General features: G+C 50.2%; 1 protein-coding gene across 2 annotated transcripts; it reads right to left on the bottom strand.

Annotated features, from left to right (window-relative positions):
• Positions 1 to 518: 518 nt before the first annotated feature.
• DESI1 (desumoylating isopeptidase 1) lies at positions 519 to 22,317 on the bottom strand. 2 transcript variants are annotated; one of them, XM_075574025.1, is made up of 7 exons: positions 22,129 to 22,317; positions 19,528 to 19,549; positions 19,240 to 19,309; positions 12,803 to 12,912; positions 9,163 to 9,285; positions 8,964 to 9,021; positions 519 to 4,805 (listed from the first exon to the last, which is right to left on the bottom strand). In XM_075574025.1, the coding sequence occupies exons 1-7, from the start codon at positions 22,217 to 22,219 to the stop codon at positions 4,734 to 4,736; spliced, it is 546 nt and encodes a 181-aa protein (XP_075430140.1). In that variant the 5' UTR covers positions 22,220 to 22,317; the 3' UTR covers positions 519 to 4,733. The 2 variants fall into 2 exon arrangements, with proteins under 2 accessions (XP_075430140.1, XP_075430141.1); XM_075574026.1 differs by lacking the exon at positions 8,964 to 9,021 and having other exon boundaries at positions 22,129 to 22,309.
• Between the last annotated feature and the right edge of the window lie 36 nt (positions 22,318 to 22,353).

Here is a 22,353-nt window from a genome sequence, read left to right as displayed (position 1 = left end):
TCATTACCCAGAATTCCTGGCTGCAGCAGATTGCATGCAGAGATAACAGGGAAAGGCGGACCTGTCTGAGACATGTGAACATGCTCACAAGTGGTATGTGTGTTTGCTGTATACACAGTGGAGGGGTTTTGTCACTTTTTTTTTTTAACTCGTCACATCTTATTTTGTGTCTGGTTGTATCACTTATAAACAACTGTGGTTTAATGAATTAGCCACGGTATCGGGGAGACTGCATTTGCCCTTTCCTCTCCCAGAATCCCTTGCTTCCCTCATTCTGTTTATTGGGCTCTTCCTTCTAATGAGGACAGTGACATCATGAGACTGGAATGAAAGCTTCAGGCGATTTGATCGGCCATGTTGGTCTATCCCCAGCAGCAAGGGTTTGTAGAGGGAGTTTTCCCCACTTACAAATGTCTGCAGGGATGTGTATTCTATCGAGTTACTTTGATACGATAATGTGAATTCTGCTGTGCCCATGTTGTGTGTGGAAAGCAGAGTTGAAAAAAGACATTGAAAACTCGATATATTACCTTTTTTTATTTATACATTCAGATCATATATGTCTGTGTTATTGTAGGCAATATTACATATAGAGAACAAGGCTATAACACAAATAAAATATGATCATATTACAAACATGTAGACACTGGGAACAAATGTTATAACGAGGTTAAGGTTATGAGACCATGCAATATGACGATTTTAATACATCAGATGTTATACGTCAAGGATATAACACACATGATTAAATGGGAACTAGTGGTGCTTTGCCCATTTAATAAATTCTAATTCATTTTTTTTTTTAAAGATAAATCTCTATAGAAAATGGAAGTTTGAAAATAAAAAATGGCGGTACTCTGAAAGAGCCTCTGGTTACAACAGCTGTGCCCCATAGTCGGCTAAGCAGGTCAACAGGTAGGTGTTAAATGCATGAATAGGTTGTAATCTGGGACAGGGTTATATTACTCCCGTTCACAGATTTAAGTTATTTTATTCCTCAAAAAAAAAAAAAAAATTGTCCCCAAACACATCATCAAAATGGCGGCCAAGCTCCTCACTGGCCTTCAAATAACCTTATCGGAGAAGCTGAATGTAAGGCTGCGTCCATAGAGGGTACAGCCGTGCAGAGGCTCGTGGAGGCTGAGGGAAAGCGGGTGCTTTCCCTAGCCTTAGTACGCGCCGTCTGGGGGCGTGTATCCGTCACAGAGCTGGCTCGCCCTCATTGGGCGAACCGCTCACGTGACCGCCCTATCGCACGATAGATCAGTTTTGACCGATTTCACATGCGTCGCGCGCCCCCCCTCCCGCGCGCTGTATAGACGCGATCACTGCCTTTAGGCAGTATGATCGCTCAGAGTGCGGACGTGTCCGCGCGGCCTGCCCCTGTATGGACGCAGCCTATGGCAGCTTCTCTGAGACATCCCTTGGAAGTCTGCATGGAAAAACAGCTTTGCGCTACCAGCTGGGGTAGGTACCCAGCAGCCGTTTCCATGACAACACTACTGCAGGCTTTGGGCCTTCGAAATGAAGATAAACCAGGAAAGAAGAACAAGTTGACAGTCTGCTTTAAAGAAGCACATCTCCGGTTTCATTTTGTTACCTGGAATGCAGACAGGGGGTCCCCTGAGGTGACATGCCACGGACTACATACCACTCAAAGAAGCACATTCCAGTCCTCTTCCAGGGAAACAAAATGGAGACTGTAATCTGCTTGCAGCTTCCTACCGGATTCAGAGACCAGGAAGTACCAGCCCTACAGTTACCGGGAAATATCACCTGGTGCCTTAAAGGGCAGCTGGCGTTCACACGTCGGCAATGTGTGATAATGACCCAGTCCATTGCTTTGTGTTCCCATTTGCTGGTCTTGTAACAATGTTGGTGTAACAGAGTAAGAAGGATCCCAGACATAGAAGCACTCAGATACCTCCAAATTACTAAGTATTAACTTACTCACTACCCACCTACAGGCACAAACGTTTGGGGGTACACGGGTGCTTATATATCTGGGATCCTTCTCCTCTTTTGTTATAATGAAAATGTATCCCAGTTAGCACCCAACATACACCCCCCCCCTTGTCTACAATAAGCTGAGTAAGGGTTCCTTTCCCCAACCCCCAGTATTGAGATTTATAACAGAGTAAGGCCTAAAGAAGCCCTGGCTCATTATTACACAGCGCAGGAGCTGGGACATAGTCAAGGATCTATTTCAAGAGTCAGCAACACCAGTCTTCAGGGGCCACCAACAGGTCAGGTTTTAAGGATATTCCTGCTTCAGCACAGGTGGTTTAGTCCATGACTGAGCCACCTGTGCTGAAGCAGGGATGTCCTTAACACCTGAGCTGTTAGTAGCCCTTGAGGACTGGAGTTGCCCTCCCGTGGTCTATTTAGATAAGGAAAGGGAGAGGACCATGACCTCAGAATACCACATGATGTCATCACAGCCACGCCTACTCCCGCAGCACAGCCCATGTTTGCCAAGCTGCGCTATCCAAGAAGACCACACAGCGCATTCAAGTGACCGGGCCTTCATTCGGCTTCCAGAGCTGGGAGGCGTCTTATGAAAAAGCACTGCTTGGCAGACATGGCCCTATATATGGAAGGTAACGGGCGTGCTGCATTGTAGTGCAATCCTGGCACACGTAGCTTAGTGATTACTTACAGGGGTACAAACCGCGTTCCAGATCAATAATCGGAATGGGGAAAAAAAATCAAACAAAAACACATGGTGCCGTTTTTTTATAAATCTCTTGCAATGCAAACAGGCACATTACAGGAACACGGCGAGGCGTGGGCGTCTCATACGCACGAAGGACACAGCATTACATCACAGTTGGCACTGTCATATACACTCGGCTCAAAAACTTGGCCACAGAACAGATTCCCTAACAGCAAACTAACCTGCCCCAGTGCATCCTGGGGCTTGTTGTCCTAAGCCAATAGAAGCACAACTCCAAAGAATTTGGATAGAAGGCTAGGTCAGAGTCCTTCTATACAAGTTATGTGCCATTAGCCTAGCAATCCTCCCCAAGATGGTCATTTGTCCTTTGACCTATTTGGAAGCAAAGGGGGGGGGGGGGGGGGGGGATTCCGCTGAACAGTGCCATTTTCAGTTTTGGGGATCTGCATCGGTTCCCAACATAATTGCCGGTAAAGTTGCCGCGTCCCGCCTGTAATATCGATCCTGGCCGCTGTCACCGATAACATTGCCGCCTCCCATTGGCCGGTGGGACCAAGGAATGGAGACTTGAAGGGTAATACGTTTACACAGAACGGAGACCCCAGGCAACTTAACCGGTCATTACGTCAGGAACCAAAGGGTCCGGAGATAAAAAAAGTAGCACTGTTTGGCTTGGCGAACCCCCACCCCCACGTTAATTAACCGCCTGGGTCAACTCCCCTACGGATTGTGAATGGAATATTCCGAAGAATTGTTTTGCTCCATCATGCGACTTCTACCTGTGTTATAGCTGGAGGGAGCAAGGGTCAAACACCGCGAGTGCAAGATCAGACTGCTCGGAGCGGCAGCGTACTAGAAGTTACATAACAACTTGTGATTACCTGTTGTTTACTAGCAAAAGGGCCATGTGATCTAACTTTATTGACAACTGACTCAGCACCCGGGCCAATATTCCCCAAGCAGTGTTCTGCTACAGGGCACCTTCAGGTGCAGATGGAAAAGACCTTGCAGCTTATTCAAGTCAACGGGCTGGAAGGCGTCTTGCTGCAGAAGACGGCTTAGCAAATATGGCCCTTACCATGTTAAAAAAAACCCCCAGCTGCCAGAATCCTGCCTCACATATGCCCGGCCCATCCACGGTACGAGAGTCTTATAATTAGTAGGACTTTTTATAGGACTAAAACGCAATAAACCCCATATTCTAAGATGATGGGATTCAATTCTCAAGAGCAGTCTTGTGAACCCGACTATCCTATTTATACATGCAAAAATAATATGGCATGGATAGAGCTGCGTATATATATATATATTATTTTTTTTAAATAGTGTTTTCTACAGTATATTATATATATAATTTATGCCGTTACAGTAAGGCATGGAGGGGACATGTGGAGCAGTGCTAAGTTGTTACCATTACAGTGCAGGGAGGTCGGCGGGTGTCCAGTGCCACCGGTCTCCCTGCGTCATGCGACTGGCTCCGGAAGAGATCACGTGACGCAGCTGCTCCCCGGACACGGGACCCCCAACATCCGCTTGGAGAGTACCACGGACACCATAAGGGCACGGAAAGGGTTAAGCACCGTTTAAAGTGAATCAAATCGTAAAGGGACTTCACGCCCACTAACTACAACCCGAGGTCCAGATCTACTAGTAACTGGAATTTACTGACCATGCACCTCTTTAACCCAGGCTGTACTAAAAAGGCGGTGTATAAACAGCAGGCGTAAACTTATAGGGGTCCCTGTTAAAATGAACAAGAAGCAAAAAGTGACACACTGTGCTCATTTGCATGTAATTACCCAGAATCCCTTGCTGCAGTGTATGCCAAGAGATAATGGGCAAAGGCAGGGTTGCTGACCTGTCTGAGACCTGCAAAGTGTGCCCAGAAGTGGGAATTGTATGTGCGGTGAATGGAATGAAAGGATGAACACGTACCGTATGGTCAGAAACAGATACTAGAAAATGCTGTTAAGTTAAAAAGCGGACACTGCCCGCACTGGGAGGGGGGGGGGGAGAGGGAGTCGCCCGTCCCTGTTAGCTCGGCCCGCTGTGCCTGTTAAAACTGTTTCCCCCGGGAGGTTGGATTTGAACGGAGTCCAGGAACGGACGCAGTGCTTGTCCAAAGGGTCTGTTGAGGGAGAGAGAGAAAAAAAAAAGAGAGATACGAGTTACCCCGGCGGCTGAAATAAAGATGTCCGACAGACGATGGCGGTCGATTTATGAAGCTCTGTAATGGGGCGCTCCCAGGTAGCCACACAGATGGGAGGTTCCCTGTTCTAAGACTTTAAATAAAATGACATCGCAGCCGCCCGGAACACGGAACACGGAACACTGAACACGGAACACTGAACACGGCGGCACACAGAGCATCACCATGACTGGCAATGATTCTAACTGGGTTATTTTGTATATTTAGGACCATGTTCACCAAGCTGTGCTATTCCCCGAGACACCTTCCGGCAAGGGGAAAACCTGCACCACACATTAAAGGTCTTCTGGCGCAGGAGGTGGATATGGCCCTCTGTCCTTTATTGATATATTAAACGCCATAGTAGGGTCTGTGTACTAAGAGTCAGCAATGTTTGTCTGGAGCAATATCGGCACAAGGAAACCTCATTTAAATTGCGCTTGTGCGCAATAATGGAAATGTTACTTACCGATTACATATTTTCGCCTAGTCCCTCCATGGCAGTGCATAGCATGAGTGAATATGCTCGTCCCAGCCAAAGCTAGGACACAGACTTCCTGTTTGGCGCTTAAGGCTGCGGTCCCAGTGCGTTCTACAGCGCACGCCGAGGTGTGCGCACAAGCACTGCCCCCCAATCTATCCAGGCCAAGTTTCTCACATACAAAAAAATTGTACGTGGAACTTGCGACGGAGGCGTGGCCACGTCCCCACCGGTGGTTCAGCCAATGAGGGCGAACCAGCCGTGTGAGGTCATGGCCACGCCCCCGCAAACCCCCCCCCTCCCGTTGCAAACTCTCCTCTACCAGGACCGCGATCTGCAGTGAAGCGCTGTGCACGATCCGCCCCTCCCCCGCCGGGCGTGCGTGCTACAGAACGCACGGGGACCGCCGCCTTAGAAGCCGCTCGGGTCAGTTGCTCGTCTACCCAAGCTCAAAAATATATACTTTAAAATTCCCAAATAAAAACAGGAAAAGGCAGGATGATCGGGAAATGTACTGTGAGATCCGCCACAATTTTAGGGGGGCCCTGGGCCTGCGCGTGCATGGAGGGACCAGGAGAAAAGAAATTCATTGGTAAGTAACATTTCCATTTTCTCTCCTGCCCCTCCACGTCAGCGCCTGAGGAAACGTCCCAAAGCAGTTCCCCCGCAAAAATGGTGTAGGGCAAATGATAGTGATGCCGCTGCCTGGAGGAGCTCCCCTCCCAAGGCAGCATCAGCAGATGCCGACACATCGACTTGATCGCGGTTTTGTGAACGTGTGCGAGGACCACAGCGTTGCCGCTTCGCAGATATGTTCTCCGGACGCACGCGGTGTCACCGCCTGGCACGTTGCGCTGGTGGAATGAGCCTTTAATGAATTTGGTGGCGAGCTTCCAGATGCCCCCTATATCAGGGGCCGCCAACTCCAGTCCTCAAGAACCCCCAGCAGGTCAGGTTTTAAGGATATCCCTGCTTCAGCACAGGTGGCTCAATCATTGACAACGACTGATTGAGCCAGCTCTGTTGAAGCAGGAATATCCTTAAAACCTGACCTGTTGCTGTACTGGAGCTGGCCCCCCCTACCCTGCATTTGTTCCATGAGATTCTTGATCCATCTGGCTATTACCGTATCGTTAGTAGAACAGAGTAGATCCCAAAGAGGATCAAAAAGATTCCCCACAAGTGCTGGGACTAGTAATGCAGGCGACCGTGGCCCACCAGTTCACATTACTGTAAGTCGGTCAGTCGGACCCATTGGTATGAGAACTAAAGAAAATGAATAACATTTTATTACATAATACTAAATCCAAACACAGTCACAAGATTAAAAACATATGCACGATATTACAAATTCCCCGGAGTGGATAATAGTTACCGTCGGTGATGGGCTGTTCCTCCAGCGGGTGAAATAAACACGGACATCCAGGGCAACACTCAAATGGTTCCTGCTCAGTAATATTGATTCATAATGAATTCACGGTTCTGAACGGGTCTCTTTATATCCTTAAACAATGCTGCAACATAACACTGGCTAAATATATCGTAGCAATCCTCTCATAACCAGTCCTAAATACTGGATGTATTGCATTGAGTGCAAATGTCTATCTATGACAGGGCTAAGTAGTACTTGCTTGATGATAATGAGGCTCAGACAACAGCAAACAATACAAGGATGTACTTGAATGTATAAATGTACCGCAGCACACTGTTGAAGACAATATAAAAGTCCATCTATATCCTATAACAGGGGTGCGCAAAGTGGGGGGTGCAGGATTTTATTTGGGGGCGCGGGCGGTTGCAGAAGCCCCATGCTCATCCTCTAGGCATTTAAATGAAATGCCGGGGGATCGCGTGAGGCCGCTGCAACCTGAACTTACCGGGATTCTGAAGGCTGCTGTGACGCGTCGCCATGGCAACGTGGCATAAAATGACGCCGCTATGTCGTGCGGAGTGACGTCACACGCACGGCTCCATGACAACGGGGTCACGTGACATCACGTCACCCCACGGCGAGTAAGGTAAGGGGGGCGCGAGAGCAAGTGGGAGCTGGCAGGGGGGCACAGCGCCAAAAGTTTGCGCTCCCCTGTCCTATCACAAGCACAGTCCCAACCATATTAGTATCTGTGACAATAGTATATAGCACCGTTAGGTCAGAATCTTTATAATTCAAAACAGTAGCAGTATAGCAGCTAAACACGCTATTCCTGATAAAATATCTAGTAGGATACAGCAGCACTGACTTATATCATTGAGTGGGGAGACAGTGAATGTCTGTGTGTGTGGCTGTAACAGTGTAAGCTGCTGCTGCTGCTGCAGGTTTGACACAAATGTAGCAACAATAGCAATAGATGTTGCACTGATGTAACACAAGTAAGTGCCACAACATGTACAGTATCTCTCTCTAGTGAGACTATCACAAAGAAAAGAGAAGGGCTGAGTCTGCTTTTTTTTGTAGTTCACGAGGCATCCGTGTTGGGACGATACTGGGATGACTGAGTACACAAGCTGATGAAGTAATATTGCTGAAATTAATATATTACTAAAATGGACTGGGTGGGGGGGGAGTGGGTCTCTGGAGAAGGATTGAAGGCGATGTTCTGTTCCCATCTTGTCTGTTATGTTTTCAGTCTCCATTTTGTGTGTAAGAATGAGTGTGCGGTTTGAAGGTGTTTTGCTCACAGTAGATTTACGACTGTGCCTGAAGTAACGCCCACATTCCTGGTAACAAGACGTGCCTGGTTCCTATAGAGAAGACGGTACCCAAGTTGGGTTAAGGGGTCACGAGGATGGGCCGTGGATAAACGCCCACACCAGAGGTCACAGAGTGTGGTTCTCCTTCGGCGTAGGACACTGACCTAAGAGAGGCATAGGAGGGACTTATAAAGCCCCCAACAGGAAGTCTGGGTCCTACCTTTGGATGGAAGGAGCATATTCCCTCGTGTCATGCACTGCCATGGTGGGACTAGGAGAAAATAAATGTTTCTGTGCGCCCCAAAACAGGAGAAAGTGCGTCACAATCGCCCGCTTGGCGTAAACGCTAAAAAGACTTAGTGTTAGCGCAGAATGAAGTTCCTGTGCGTCAACCAAAAATGTATTTGCCGCAGTGCGGATGTTTCATTATACAGGTTAAAAAAAAAATATTACAAACGGATCAGCACAACTGGCTGCCTGAGAACCTCATTCCGCCTTAACCCTTCCGACTGCAGCAGGGGCTCGCGGCACCAGCGTGCTATGCCCCCTCCGGCACTCGCGATCACTTCACTAACGCGATCGCGCCGTCGCTGATGACGGACCGGAAGGAGCGGTGTCCTCTTTTTCCGTCCCTGCGCTTCCCCGCAAAATTGAGCCGCTAGATGAGGACCGCGGCGGGACGGTGTGGGACCCGACGCCGCAGGCACGCCGCCACCGTTCATGGTTAGCGTTAGCCTTAGGGCTTTCACGGTAAGGGGTTATGTATTTTTAGGGTAATGGGTTGAGGTTAAGCTTTTTGGGGTAAGCTTAGGGGTTTTAGGGTCCAGATTAGCATTAGGAGTTAAAGTTAGGGGTGTTAGGGTACGTAGTTAACGGGTTAGAGCAAGGAGTTAAGGTTAGGGTAAGTGGTAATGTTGGGGGGTTACCTTGACGGCGAAACGACCAGCAGCGAGATGTCCCGGCCGGTAAACAGCGACGGAGTGCCTGCGGCGAAATGTCCTAGACAGTCATAGGACCACTGGGAGTGCCAGTCCCCATGACGTAGTTGCTACCTCTATAGGGCACCGGTCAAGTAACCGGTTTAAATCCAATCTCTACCCCGGACAGAAGAAGACAATGACTCACGTGGACAGGACTTCGGACGGCAGTTCCGTGATGTACGAGGGGATTTTCCGTCCGGTCAGAAACTGGGCCACTTCGTTGCTGAAGGTGTTGCAGTTGTGATCAAACAGGTGGTAACACTCCCCGCTGTGGTCAGGCAGAGAACAGCATGACACACCCAACGTCACAATCCCCCTTACACATTATCGCTATTTACGGCTGTGATCTCTCGGTATTCCCCTGCTCGTCTCCTGCGCGCTGCCCGTAACCGTTTCCTCGCCACCCCTCTCTCACCTTAAACCCTCCCACCCCCCACTCTCTGTATACAACAAGCACCTTCTCTCCACACCTTCAAGTCAAACGAAAACGCCCAATTTGAGAATGAAATGTTTTAATATCCTGATTAACACACACATTCCCAGCTCGCTCAACCTCCCACACCCACCACATCATGAATATATATTTATGTCAACAAGAGAGCTACTGAGCGTGGCAATTGTATATAACAAGAGACAGGGGGTGCCCAATGCTACATCCCATTGACAAAACATATATGGTAAAAAGTATAAAGTAAAATACTTCAATAATAATATTAAATACTTGGTTATTTAGTTAACCCTTTGGCCAAAGCGTCATAAGCCTGCATACCAACGCCAAGGTATAACCAAATGAATGCAGGTCCTACACTACACTGTGAACCCTTCCTGTTACCTCTGTGAGAGGGGAAGAACCATCACAGGTCCTGTTCCTGCAGCAAATGAAAAGACCACCCAAGTTACAAAGGTGAAGGAGGAGGAGGGTTTTAATATCCTGCACTCATGACCACGTCTCCCCACACCCACCATCAAGGCCAGGCACTGCCACCCAAAGCACTTACTCCTTCCCCTAGTGTCTCTAAATCTCCCAGCATCCCACTTAGATTGTAAGCTCTCCGGGGCAGGGATTTCCTTTCCTATAGTCTGATATTTAGGTTTGTTTCACTTTTTGTATTATTATCCTGTGCTGTACTGCCTCTCTTACAAAGCCCAGCGTACATAGCCGGCGAGATATAAAGGAAACCATGCGTGCTATTACACAAGACATGTTAAAAGGTGCAATCCCATGTAGCCTGCCACAAAAACAGCCCTTTGTAAATAATTTAACAAAATTGTGGCTTCTTTATACTAATCTAATTGTGCTAAAAGTGAAGATTTGGCGGCTTTCATTTTTTGGTGGAAATTGATCGTAAATGGCCTTTTCTACAGGGGTAGTGTTTGTCAGTCACGTGTTCTCTTTCCCCTTAACCCCCTGTCCTTATCAGAGAGGTAATAAAGATAAGGGGAGGGGGGGCTCTGCCTGTGCAAACTCTTGTAGAACACACAGTGACGTCAGACAGAAGGGAGCAGCCGAAGATCAAACCCCCTCCCAAGTCTCAGCTCCCCGTGTCTACAGAATAACTTGATTTAAAATACTTACATGTTTCACATTTGGGTACAAAAGGCAACAATCACAAAATGTGACCCCTTAACCATGTCGCTGCCATTAGCGCACCGTGGCCCTAGGAGGGACTGACCCCTTAACCATGTCACTGCCATTAGCGCACCGTGGCCCTAGGAGGGACTGACCCCTTAACCCTATCACTGCCATTAGCGCACCGTGGCCCTAGGAGGGACTGACCCCTTAACCATGTCACTACCATTAGCGCACCGTGGCCCTAGGAGGGACTGACCCCTTAACCATGTCACTGCCATTAGCGCACCGTGGCCCTAGGAGGGACTGACCCCTTAACCCTATCACTGCCATTAGCGCACCGTGGCCCTAGGAGGGACTGACCCCTTAACCATGTCACTACCATTAGCGCACCGTGGCCCTAGGAGGGACTGACCCCTTAACCATGTCACTGCCATTAGCGCACCGTGGCCCTAGGAGGGACTGGCCCCTTAACCATGTCACTGCCATTAGCGCACCGTGGCCCTAGGAGGGACTGACCCCTTAACCATGTCACTGCCATTAGTGCACCGTGGCCCTAGGAGGGACTGACCCCTTAACCATGTCACTGCCATTAGCGCACCGTGGCCCTAGGAGGGACTGACCCCTTAACCCTATCACTGCCATTAGCGCACCGTGGCCCTAGGAGGGACTGACCCCTTAACCATGTCGCTGCCATTAGCGCACCGTGGCCCTAGGAGGGACTGACCCCTTAACCATGTCACTGCCATTAGCGCACCGTGGCCCTAGGAGGGACTGACCCCTTAACCCTATCACTGCCATTAGCGCACCGTGGCCCTAGGAGGGACTGACCCCTTAACCCTATCACTGCCATTAGCGCACCGTGGCCCTAGGAGGGACTGACCCCTTAACCATGTCACTACCATTAGCGCACCGTGGCCCTAGGAGGGACTGACCCCTTAACCATGTCACTGCCATTAGCGCACCGTGGCCCTAGGAGGGACTGGCCCCTTAACCATGTCACTGCCATTAGCGCACCGTGGCCCTAGGAGGGACTGACCCCTTAACCATGTCACTGCCATTAGCGCACCGTGGCCCTAGGAGGGACTGACCCCTTAACCCTATCACTGCCATTAGCGCACCGTGGCCCTAGGAGGGACTGACCCCTTAACCATGTCACTGCCATTAGTGCACCGTGGCCCTAGGAGGGACTGACCCCTTAACCATGTCACTGCCATTAGCGCACCGTGGCCCTAGGAGGGACTGACCCCTTAACCCTATCACTGCCATTAGCGCACCGTGGCCCTAGGAGGGACTGACCCCTTAACCATGTCACTACCATTAGCGCTCCGTGGCCCTAGGAGGGACTGACCCCTTAACCATGTCACTGCCATTAGCGCACCGTGGCCCTAGGAGGGACTGACCCCTTAACCATGTCACTGCCATTAGTGCACCGTGGCCCTAGGAGGGACTGACCCCTTAACCATGTCACTGCCATTAGCGCACCGTGGCCCTAGGAGGGACTGACCCCTTAACCCTATCACTGCCATTAGCGCACCGTGGCCCTAGGAGGGACTGACCCCTTAACCATGTCACTGCCATTAGCGCACCGTGGCCCTAGGAGGGACTGACCCCTTAACCATGTCACTGCCATTAGCGCACCGTGGCCCTAGGAGGGACTGACCCCTTAACCCTATCACTGCCATTAGCGCACCGTGGCCCTAGGAGGGACTGACCCCTTAACCATGTCACTGCCATTAGTGCACCGTGGCCCTAGGAGGGACTGACCCCTTAACCATGTCACTGCCATTAGTGCACCGTGGCCCTAGGAGGGACTGACCCCTTAACCCTGTCACTGCCATTAGCGCACCGTGGCCCTGGGAGGGACTGACCCCTTAACCCTGTCACTGCCATCAGTGCACCGTGGCCCTAGGAGGGACTGACCCCTTAACCCTGTCACTGCCATTAGCGCACCGTGGCCCTAGGAGGGACTGACCCCTTAACCATGTCACTGCCATTAGTGCACCGTGGCCCTAGGAGGGACTGACCCCTTAACCATGTCACTGCCATTAGCGCTCCGTGGCCCTAGGAGGGACTGACCCCTTAACCCTGTCACTGCCATTAGCGCTCCGTGGCCCTAGGAGGGACTGACCCCTTAACCCTGTCACTGCCATTAGCGCACCGTGGCCCTAGGAGGGACTGACCCGTACAAGACTAGTGGTACTTTGGTCCTCACCTGAACCCAGACTCCCCAAGGGATGACAGGTATTCCAGGAAGATTTCCTCTGTCACCTCGGTGCTGCCGAGATCCACCACGGTGTCCGGAGCCCCCAGGAGAGTCCCCCCCTAACACACAGGAGAGACACAGGGAGGCATCACTACCTGACAGATATAATACATACATACATACATATACAGAGATGTCGATATATCATAGATATATATATACACACATAGATATCGATATATTACAGGTGCTCCTCGGTATCGGACGGCCGGCTTTCCATCAAATGCTTTATCCGACGCCACATAGCGCAGTTCACTGGACGCAATAGCCGATGTCGGAACCTTATCTGATGCTCACTGCCGCGGATTAACATGGACCCGCAATCCAATGGTCCGCTAGCCGAGGGAAGTTTCCGGGACGCATTATGTCAGATAAACGAGGACCGTGTGTGTGTATGTGTGTGTGTGTGTGTGTGTGTGTGTGTGTGTGTGTGTATGTGTGTGTATGTGTATAAATCTCAAATGGAAATATTACTGTATGCTCATTCACATGTCTTAGACAGGTCTACAACCCCGCCTTTCACCATTATCACGCAGCACTTCCACTGCAGCAAGGGATTCTGGGAAATTACATGCAAATGAGCACACAGTGCCACCTTTTGCTTTAAAACCATTTAACATGGTCCCCTATAAGCTTATGCTTGCTGCATTTCACAGCTTTGAGCACAGCCTGGGTTAAGATGCATAGCCAGTACACCCACCCACAGACAGCTGTTTCGACCTTAATGGGTCTCATAAGTGTTTGGTTGGTTATACTGGTTTTGCAAAATAAAGCTTGGAATAGGTTTCACCACACTTAGTTAAGTTATGATGTTTTTTTTTTTACACACCATAACTTAACTAAGAGAGTATGTATGTATATATGTATGTATGTATGTATGTATACACACACAGGCAGGTGTGTGTGTGTGTGTGTGTGTGTGTGTGTGTGTATGTATACATACATACTCTCTTAGTTGTGGTGTGTAAAAAAAAACCCATCATAACTTAACTAAGTGTGGTGAAACCTATTCCAAGCTTTATTTTGCAAAACCAGTATAACCAACCAAACACTTATGAGACCCATTAAGGTCGAAACGGCTGTCTGTGGGTGGGTGGGTTTACTGGCTATGCATCTTAACCCAGGCTGTGCTCATAGCTGTGAAATGCAGCAAGCATAAGCTTATAGGGGACCATGTTAAATGGTTTTGAAGCAAAAGGTGGCACTGTGTGCTCATTTGCATGTCATTTCCCAGAATCCCTTGCTGCAGTGGAAGTGCTGGGTGATAATGGTGAAAGGCGGGGTTGCAGACCTGTCTAAGACATGTGAATGAGCATACAGTAATATTTCCATTTGAAATTTATATATATATACACACACACACACACACACACACACACACACACACACACACACACACACACACACACACACACACACACACTATGTATATATAAACTATATACCTGCCAAAGATAAGCTCCCCCTCTTTTGAAATCCTAGTTGGCAAAAGCTGTCTCCCCTTTTCTAAGCCCGTTTTTATTGCTGGCATCTACTGCCCCCCACAGTACATGACTGATATCACCAAGTTTCTTGGCTCCATTTCCTCTCTGAATGAGAAGAGTGAGCTGCTAGTTCTTGGGGATTTCAACTACAATTTGCTCGGCCCTAAAAACCACAAAATCCAGATACAACTCAAGTCACTTAACCTATCGCAACTCATTTCCCAACCCACACGGACAAACCTGAAATCGCATAACCATTCCTTGCTAGACTGGTTTCTCTCCTCCCAACAGAATCCAACCCTCTGGCATCCTTCCTGACATATTCAGCGACCATGCAATAGTGTACTGTGTAAGGAAAATCAGATCACCCCAATCAAGCCCTAATGTTCTCATCACTGGAACATTAAAAAACCTTTAACCCACAACAGTTTCTGGCTGACTTTACCAACTGCCCTTGGCACAGAATTGACTTAATCCCTGACCCCGATTCTGCGCTTCACTATTTCCAATCCGAGTTCTTAAAACTCTGTGATACCTATGTTCCCCTACGCAGAATAAGGGTACGGGGGGGGGAAACGCACACACACACACACCTTATATCGCTCTACCATCTTAGGGATGGGTCTGTGGACAAGCCACAAAGTAACTGTCACTACCAAGGATCTCAATCACTACAGATGCCTGCGGAACATGTGCACAAGGCAAACAAGGCACGCAAAAGCACAATATTACTCTGACAATCTCACCAGAATACATCAAACCCAGCTAACTTCTGGAAGGTTATCAACAATATATTCCAGCCTCCTAACCATCAACAGCCAAGTAATATCACTAAGGGCGATATTACTCTGACAAACCCAACCGACATTGCAAATGCATTCAATGATTACTTTGTGGGGTGTGCCACTAACTTATTAGCGAAACGCAACCCAAACCACAAACATGAACCTCATTCTGAGAGCACCCCTGTAGCCCCACCCTCTCCCAACAATGCTCACAGTTTTCAATTTGGCCCAGTATCTGAAGAGATTACACAAGCGCTCCTCAAATTAAAAATAAGCAGCTAATGTGGACCTGACTTACTGCAATCTAAGTTCCTACGACTTGGTGCCCCAGCCATTGCCAAACCGCTTGCTTCCCTAATCAACTCGATTTTGTCTTCAAAGCCATATCCCTGCCAGAGTTTACCCAATCTTCAAAAGTGGGGACAAAAACACTGTCTCAAACTACAGGCCAATCTCTCTTCTCCCAATACTATCCAAAGTCATGGGAAAATGTGTTCACTCCCAATTAAGTGATTACTACACCAAGAAAATGTGCACAGTTACAGATAATATATATTTTAGGCGTATATAACAGTTACAGATCAGAATAAAATGTGAGACAGCTTTAGTTTTGTAAGAACTTAGACTGGCGACAGCTGTGAGAGTCTCTGGTAGACTGTTCCAGTTGTGGGGTGCACGGTAAGAGAAGGAGGAGCGGCCGGATACTTTGTTGAACCTTGGGACCATGAACAGTCTTTTGGAGTCTGATCTCAGATGATAAGTGCTGCATGTGGTAGGGGTGAGGAGCTTGTTCTGATAGGGGGTAGCTTGCCCAGAAAGTATTTGAAGGCAAGACAGGAAAGATGAACTTTGCGCCTAGACTCTAGTGATGACCAATCTAGTACTTTGAGCATTTCGCAGTGATGTGTGTTGTAGTTGCATTGGAGAACAAAACGGCATATTGAATAGTAGAGGGTATCAAGTTTGCCAAGATGGGTTTGGGGTGCCGAGCCATACACTATGTCCCCATAGTCTATAATTGGCATTAGCATCTGCTGTGTGATACGCTTTCTGACCAGCAGGCTTAGGGAGGATTTGTTCCTGTAAAGTACACCTAGTTTGGCATAGGTTTTGGATGTTAGGCCGAGTCCATAGACGGACAGGCCGTGCTGAGGCGTGCGGACGCTCCGCGCTGAGCCCCTGCATCCTCAATGAGGATGCCTTGGGAGGGGGCTCACGCGAGCGTCCGCAGGCGTGCTGACGAGATGGAGGTTTCAGCCGACAGCCGAAGCTGTTTTTCAGCGTGCTGTCGGCTGAAAACCTCCAATCACAGCACAGCACAGCAGTGTCGACGTCACGGCGCCGTGACGTCGGCGCTGTGACGCCGATGTCAGTGTGTCGCGGGCGATTGGCCCAGCGACGTCACTGCCCCGCCTCCAACCACCCCTCCCCCCCCCGGCTCCGATCGCGCCCGCTGGCTCGACTGTATGGGCATGAAATCGCCCAGATTTCAGCAGGCTCGCCTCAGCGTCAGCGCGGCTCGCCTCACCCCTCTATGGCCCGGGCCTTAGGGTTTGTAACGATGCGCGGAACACGCCCCCTGCGGCGTGTCCCTTCCTTACCTGTTTACTTCTGATCGCCGCCCTCTAGCTGCGAGTCAAGATCCTGTGTCTTTAAGGATTCTGAAGCAAGCAACACCATCTTGCTTTCTGGCAAACCCTGCCCTCTTCCTCCTGACAGGAAGTAAGCCTCTCTTTGACTTTCTCTCTGCTATTAGTCTTTTGCTGCCTGCCCTGGTGCCTGCTGGTACTCATCGCATACTGCTCCTGCCTGGACCTCCTTGGGACCTTTACTTATCTCCTGTGGATTCCGGAAGACTGGGAAAGTCACTCTTATACTATTGAGGTTAGTTTACCGTCGGGTAGTGTAGGTACCTGCTTAGTAGGGTTAACCTTGACGTGGTAGCAGGCTTATAATTCCTTGGCCAATGGATTAGACTAAGAACCATTATGTTATGTTTAGCTTCGCTGCACCTTGCTGTTTCTGGCACTATGCCTTTAAGAAGTCTGGACGTTCTCCAAGAAGCAATCCTTCTCTGGATGTTACCTTGTGCTCTGGACTCCATGCCCATGTTCCTGTATCATGTTTCTGGTTTCCGTTTCCAGACTCCCGTGCTGAAGCGTTGGCTTCCCACAACCCCCGCATTGGTGCCTGAGAACGCGCGCACTCCCGCTCTGCTGTCAGAGCATGCGCGCACATGCAGCTGGATCACTCGTGTCTCTGAGTAGGCATCGCACTTCCGGACATGTCGCGCATTCTCATGCGCGCTGCGCGCTCACGTGACTACGTGCGCCGATCCCAAGCTGCGCGGCAACTTACTCCCTTCGTATCCCCTGCGGCCTCCCCACCTCGCTGACGGGTCCTTCCCTTTCCCTGCGCTTGTAAGGAGAGCACAAGCGTGACAGGGTTTCAGTGTTCAACACAAATGTTAAGTGGGAGTCAAACCATATGCCCAGGTATTTAAAACTAGTAACAGGAGTTTGGGTGGTGTTAGTGTTGGTTCTGATCTGGAGCTCAGTCATTGGAAGCTTTAAAAACTGTTTGTTTTGGGAAATCAAAATTTCAAGTCTCAAAAAGTCAGATTGAAGTATGTGTTCAAGGTCGGAGAGGCTAGGGCTGTGTGCATATAAGATTGTGTCATCTGCATACATGTGTATTGAGGCTCCCTTACAAGTTGTAGGAAGATGATTGATGAACACTGAGAAGAGTAGGGGCCCCAGAACAGAGCCTTGCGGGACACCACAGGTGATATCCAGGGGGTTGGAGTTAGAGCCTGAGATGGACACATGTTGGGATCTACCTGATAGGTAGGACTGAAACCAGTTTAAAGCATGCTTCCCTATCCCAGAGCTCTGGAGCTTGTCAAGCAGGATAGCATGATCAACAGTATCAAAAGCCTTTGCAAAATCTAGGAATACTGCACCAGTGAGTTGTTCCCGTTCCATTCCACACTGGATTTCATTGCAAACATTTAGCAGGGTAGTTACCGTGGAGTGTTTGGGGCGAAAGACAGATTGGAATTGGCTAGGGAAATTTGTATAAGGCAGGGGTGCGCAAACTTTCTGCGCTTCTCCCCCCTGCCTGCTCTGCCCCAGTGCTCGCGCCCCCCCCCTCCCCCCTTACCTAAGAACCGGCATCAAATGATCCAGCGGCATAATGTGATGCCGCGTTGCCATGGCAACGCATCACCCGAAGCCAAGGTAGGTCAGTTAAAGAGGCCTCGCGCACTCCCCAGCATTTCATTTAAATGGTTTGGGGAAGAGCGCGTGACCGCTGTAACCGCCGCGCCCCCCCAAAAAAAATCTCACGCCCCTGCTCTAAGGCCCCAGTGTTAGTTCTGGTCCCCGCTGGCTACTGAAGCGCCCGCTGTGGCGGACGCTGCAGGAACGAGAGCCCTCCCCTCAATGGCGCCGGACCCGCTGCATGGGGGGGCCGCAGCGCTGGGCGAGAGTTGCTCCTGCTCTCAATAGAATTGAGAGCAGGACGCGCGTCGGAGCGCTAAGCCACGCCCCCCGGCGGTTCAGCCAACGAGGGCGAACTTGCCGGGTGATGTCATGGCCGCGCCCCCGTCACTCCCCCGCCACGCCCCCCCCCCCCCCCCCGGTCTCTCTTCCTGCAGACCGGGGAATCGGCTGCACGCGCCGCCAATCTCGCGCGCGTGCAGCGGAGGTACTGGGGCCTCAGCCTTAGCTGCTGCACACGCTACGACGGGAATAAGACTCGCTCCTCCATGGCGCCGGCCCCAGTAGCTGCCTGCACGCACATGTAGAGATCGCGAGGCGCGACCACATTTTGTAAAGACAAGGATTTTGTCTTTTCTTGTGGCGACGGAGCACTGGCCAATGAGGGCGAACCAGCCGCGTGACGTCATGGCCGCCGCCCCCCCGCCGTCGGATCTCCTGCTCTTCACGTAGACGTTGAGGCTGAAACAGGTGCTCCGGCGTCGCACGTGCAGCTGTGACCAATGAGGCCGTAGCCTGAGGGACCTGAAGGTGCCTGTGTGTATATGTATGGCACGGGGGGGGGGCATGGAGACATCCCCGATTGAAACGTGGGGTTCCATGGAAGGGGCTCTTACCGGCTGGCAGCTGGAGATTCCTGCTCCGCCGTAGAAGAATTCATCCTCAAAGACAACGAGGGAGGTGTGCCTGAGAGAGAAGAGAATCACAGAAGAGTGTGTGAGTGAGTACAACTAGAGGAGCAAGATATAAAGGAAACCACACCAGGTCTCGGCTCACCAGATTCACAAACTCATATAAAAGAAATATTGAATCATTCTGTTTCGTATTTGTGAATAATAATAAAAAAGTGTTCATCACCCAGATTTAACCATTTCACTGCTCGAGTCGCTGACTTAGACACTTACCAGATTCCTTCTAACTGCTTCCCTGCGGAAAAAAGAAGAAAGCACACGCGTTATATATACACACAGAACTTTCCTGATTTTATAAGGCAGCAGGCACTCACATTTAGCCTGGGGGCGAGAGAGAGAGAGAGGGGGGGGGGCGAGAGAGAGGGGGGGGGCGAGAGAGAGGGGGGGGCGAGAGAGAGAGGGGGGGGGGGCGAGAGAGAGGGGGGGGGGGGGCGAGAGAGAGGGGGGGGGGGCGAGAGAGAGGGGGGGGGGGCGAGAGAGAGGGGGGGGGGGCGAGAGAGAGGGGGGGGGGGCGAGAGAGAGGGGGGGGGGCGAGAGAGAGGGGGGGGGGCGAGAGAGAGGGGGGGGGGCGAGAGAGAGGGGAGGGGGGCGAGAGAGAGGGGAGGGGGGCGAGAGAGGGGGGGGCGAGAGAGAGGGGAGGGGGGCGAGAGAGGGGGGGGCGAGAGAGAGGGGGGGGGGCGAGAGAGAGGGGGGGGGCGAGAGAGAGGGGGGGGGCGAGAGAGAGGGGGGGGCAAGAGAGAGGGGGGGGGGCGAGAGAGAGGGGGGGCGAGAGAGAGAAAGAGAGAGGGGGGCGAGAGAGAGAAAGAGAGAGGGGGGGCGAGAGAGAGAGAGAGAGAGGGGGCGAGAGAGGGGGGGGCGAGAGAGAGGGGGGGGGGGGGCGAGAGAGAGGGGGGGGGGGGCGAGAGAGAGGGGGGGCGAGAGAGGGGGGGAGAGAGAGGGGGGGGCGAGAGAGAGGGGGGGCGAGAGAGAGGGGGGGGGGCGAGAGAGAGGGGGGGGCGAGGAGAGAGGGGGGGGGCGAGAGAGAGGGGGGGGCGAGAGAGAGGGGGGGGGCGAGAGAGAGGGGGGGGGCGAGAGAGAGGGGGGGGCGAGAGAGAGAGGGGGGGCGAGAGAGAGAGGGGGGGGGCGAGAGAGAGAGGGGGGGGCGAGAGAGAGAGGGGGGGGGCGAGAGAGAGAGGGGGGGGCGAGAGAGAGAGGGGGGGGGCGAGAGAGAGAGGGGGGGGCGAGAGAGAGAGGGGGGGGCGAGAGAGAGAGGGGGGGGGCGAGAGAGAGGGGGGGGCGAGAGAGAGGGGGGGCGAGAGAGCAGATACTTGGGAAATAAGTGAGTAATTAAAATATGGAAATGAGTATTTCCCAGGTATCTCTCCATGTGGAATATAAAAGTGATTGTATTGAGAGGTATGAAAGTCAACGCGACTGAACAGGACTCCCTCTCACACAATTTCCCGGTGGATTCTTCTCTGGCGAAACGCAACAATTTTGCTCAAATATGTTAAAGTTCAAACAAAGGCCGTCCGAGCTTTTTAAGGCTAAAAACTTGTAGCGAACGTTTGACAAATTTCCAAACTATTTTGCAAATATAAATACCCCCTTGTGAGCACAATCACATGATCACACGTCTCAGACAGGTCTGCAGCCCTGCCTTTCCCCATGATCTCTTAGCATACAATGCTTCCACTGCAGCCAGGGATTCTGGGTAATGACATGCAAATGAGCACAGTGCGTCACCTTTTGCTTCAAGTCCATTATGAGACGGACATGAACTATTTTGAAAGTTCACTCGTCTCTAGTTCTGTAGAAACAGCGCCGGATGAATGGGTTATACCCCCGCGGTGTGTTAAGCTTGTGACATATCAACTACTTGTTGGTCCAATAAAGAGTATCATACCCCCTACTCCTGTGTGTCTGTGTATATATACATATATATTTTATAGAGACATTCTATAGGTAGAGGATATTTATTATACATAGGTAATAAACCACACAGTGTACATACGAGAGGTACTATATAGGACCTTATGTCTGTGTGTATTTGTATATATATATATACAGTATATATATATATATATATATATATATATATATATATATATATAATATCTATGGTATAAGTGAGTAACAGACCTCTGATTGTGCATCTGAGAGGCACTTATGGGACCATACAACTGTATAAAGAGGATAGTATCCATTGGTGTATATTGCTAATAGGCCTAACAGTGTATATAGAAGAGGCTCTATACCGGGCTTTACAGCTGTATATAAAGAATATTATCCATGGGTGTATATAGGCAAAAGACCTAAGAGCTGTAAATACAGGAGGATCTCAAAGAGGGATGTATGAGTGATAACCGTCACAGCAACAGATACCGACGAGCCTCTTCCCTGGGTATACTGTATATGGTTATGAGCTGTATATAGGGGGTCACGCTCCAAGGGTACATATGTATAATGGGACCACACAGATTTATATAGGGGGAGGAGCTTCTGATGTGTGAGCATGTGTGTGTGTGTATAATATATATATATTTTTTTTCACCCACCATAACTTAAAACATGATTATATATATATACACATAAAATTATATTCAAGAGCTATATTATAATAGGACCTCACAGGTTTATATAGGACGGACACACACACACACACATATATATATATATATATATATATACATACATACACACAGTATTTCTATGTGCATATATATATTTTATTATCTCACTACATATATTAGTAATTCTATATGTGTGTGTATGTGTATATGTATATATATATATATATATATATAATTGCCATTATCTCTCGCTATGTCTTACCGAGCATGACAGGGCTGAGCCGGCGGGCCAGGCCTCGGGACAGATCGTATACATAGAGCCTGACCGGGTGTGGAGCCTGCGCGGGTTCCATGACAGCGCTTCTCACACTCACCGGGGGGCCGCCGGTCACCGTCTGACAGCCCGGCAACAGGGGGGCGGCCTCGCACCTCCCGAGGCACGCCCACTGCGGGACACTAACCAATCGCAGCGAGCGGAGCGCACACC

The sequence above is a fragment of the Ascaphus truei genome, chromosome 17 (assembly GCF_040206685.1).
Source record: "Ascaphus truei isolate aAscTru1 chromosome 17, aAscTru1.hap1, whole genome shotgun sequence".
Classification (NCBI taxonomy): domain Eukaryota; kingdom Metazoa; phylum Chordata; class Amphibia; order Anura; family Ascaphidae; genus Ascaphus; species Ascaphus truei.
The sequence above is the reverse complement of the archived record's forward strand: the minus strand, read 5'-3'. Positions and strand labels throughout refer to the sequence as shown.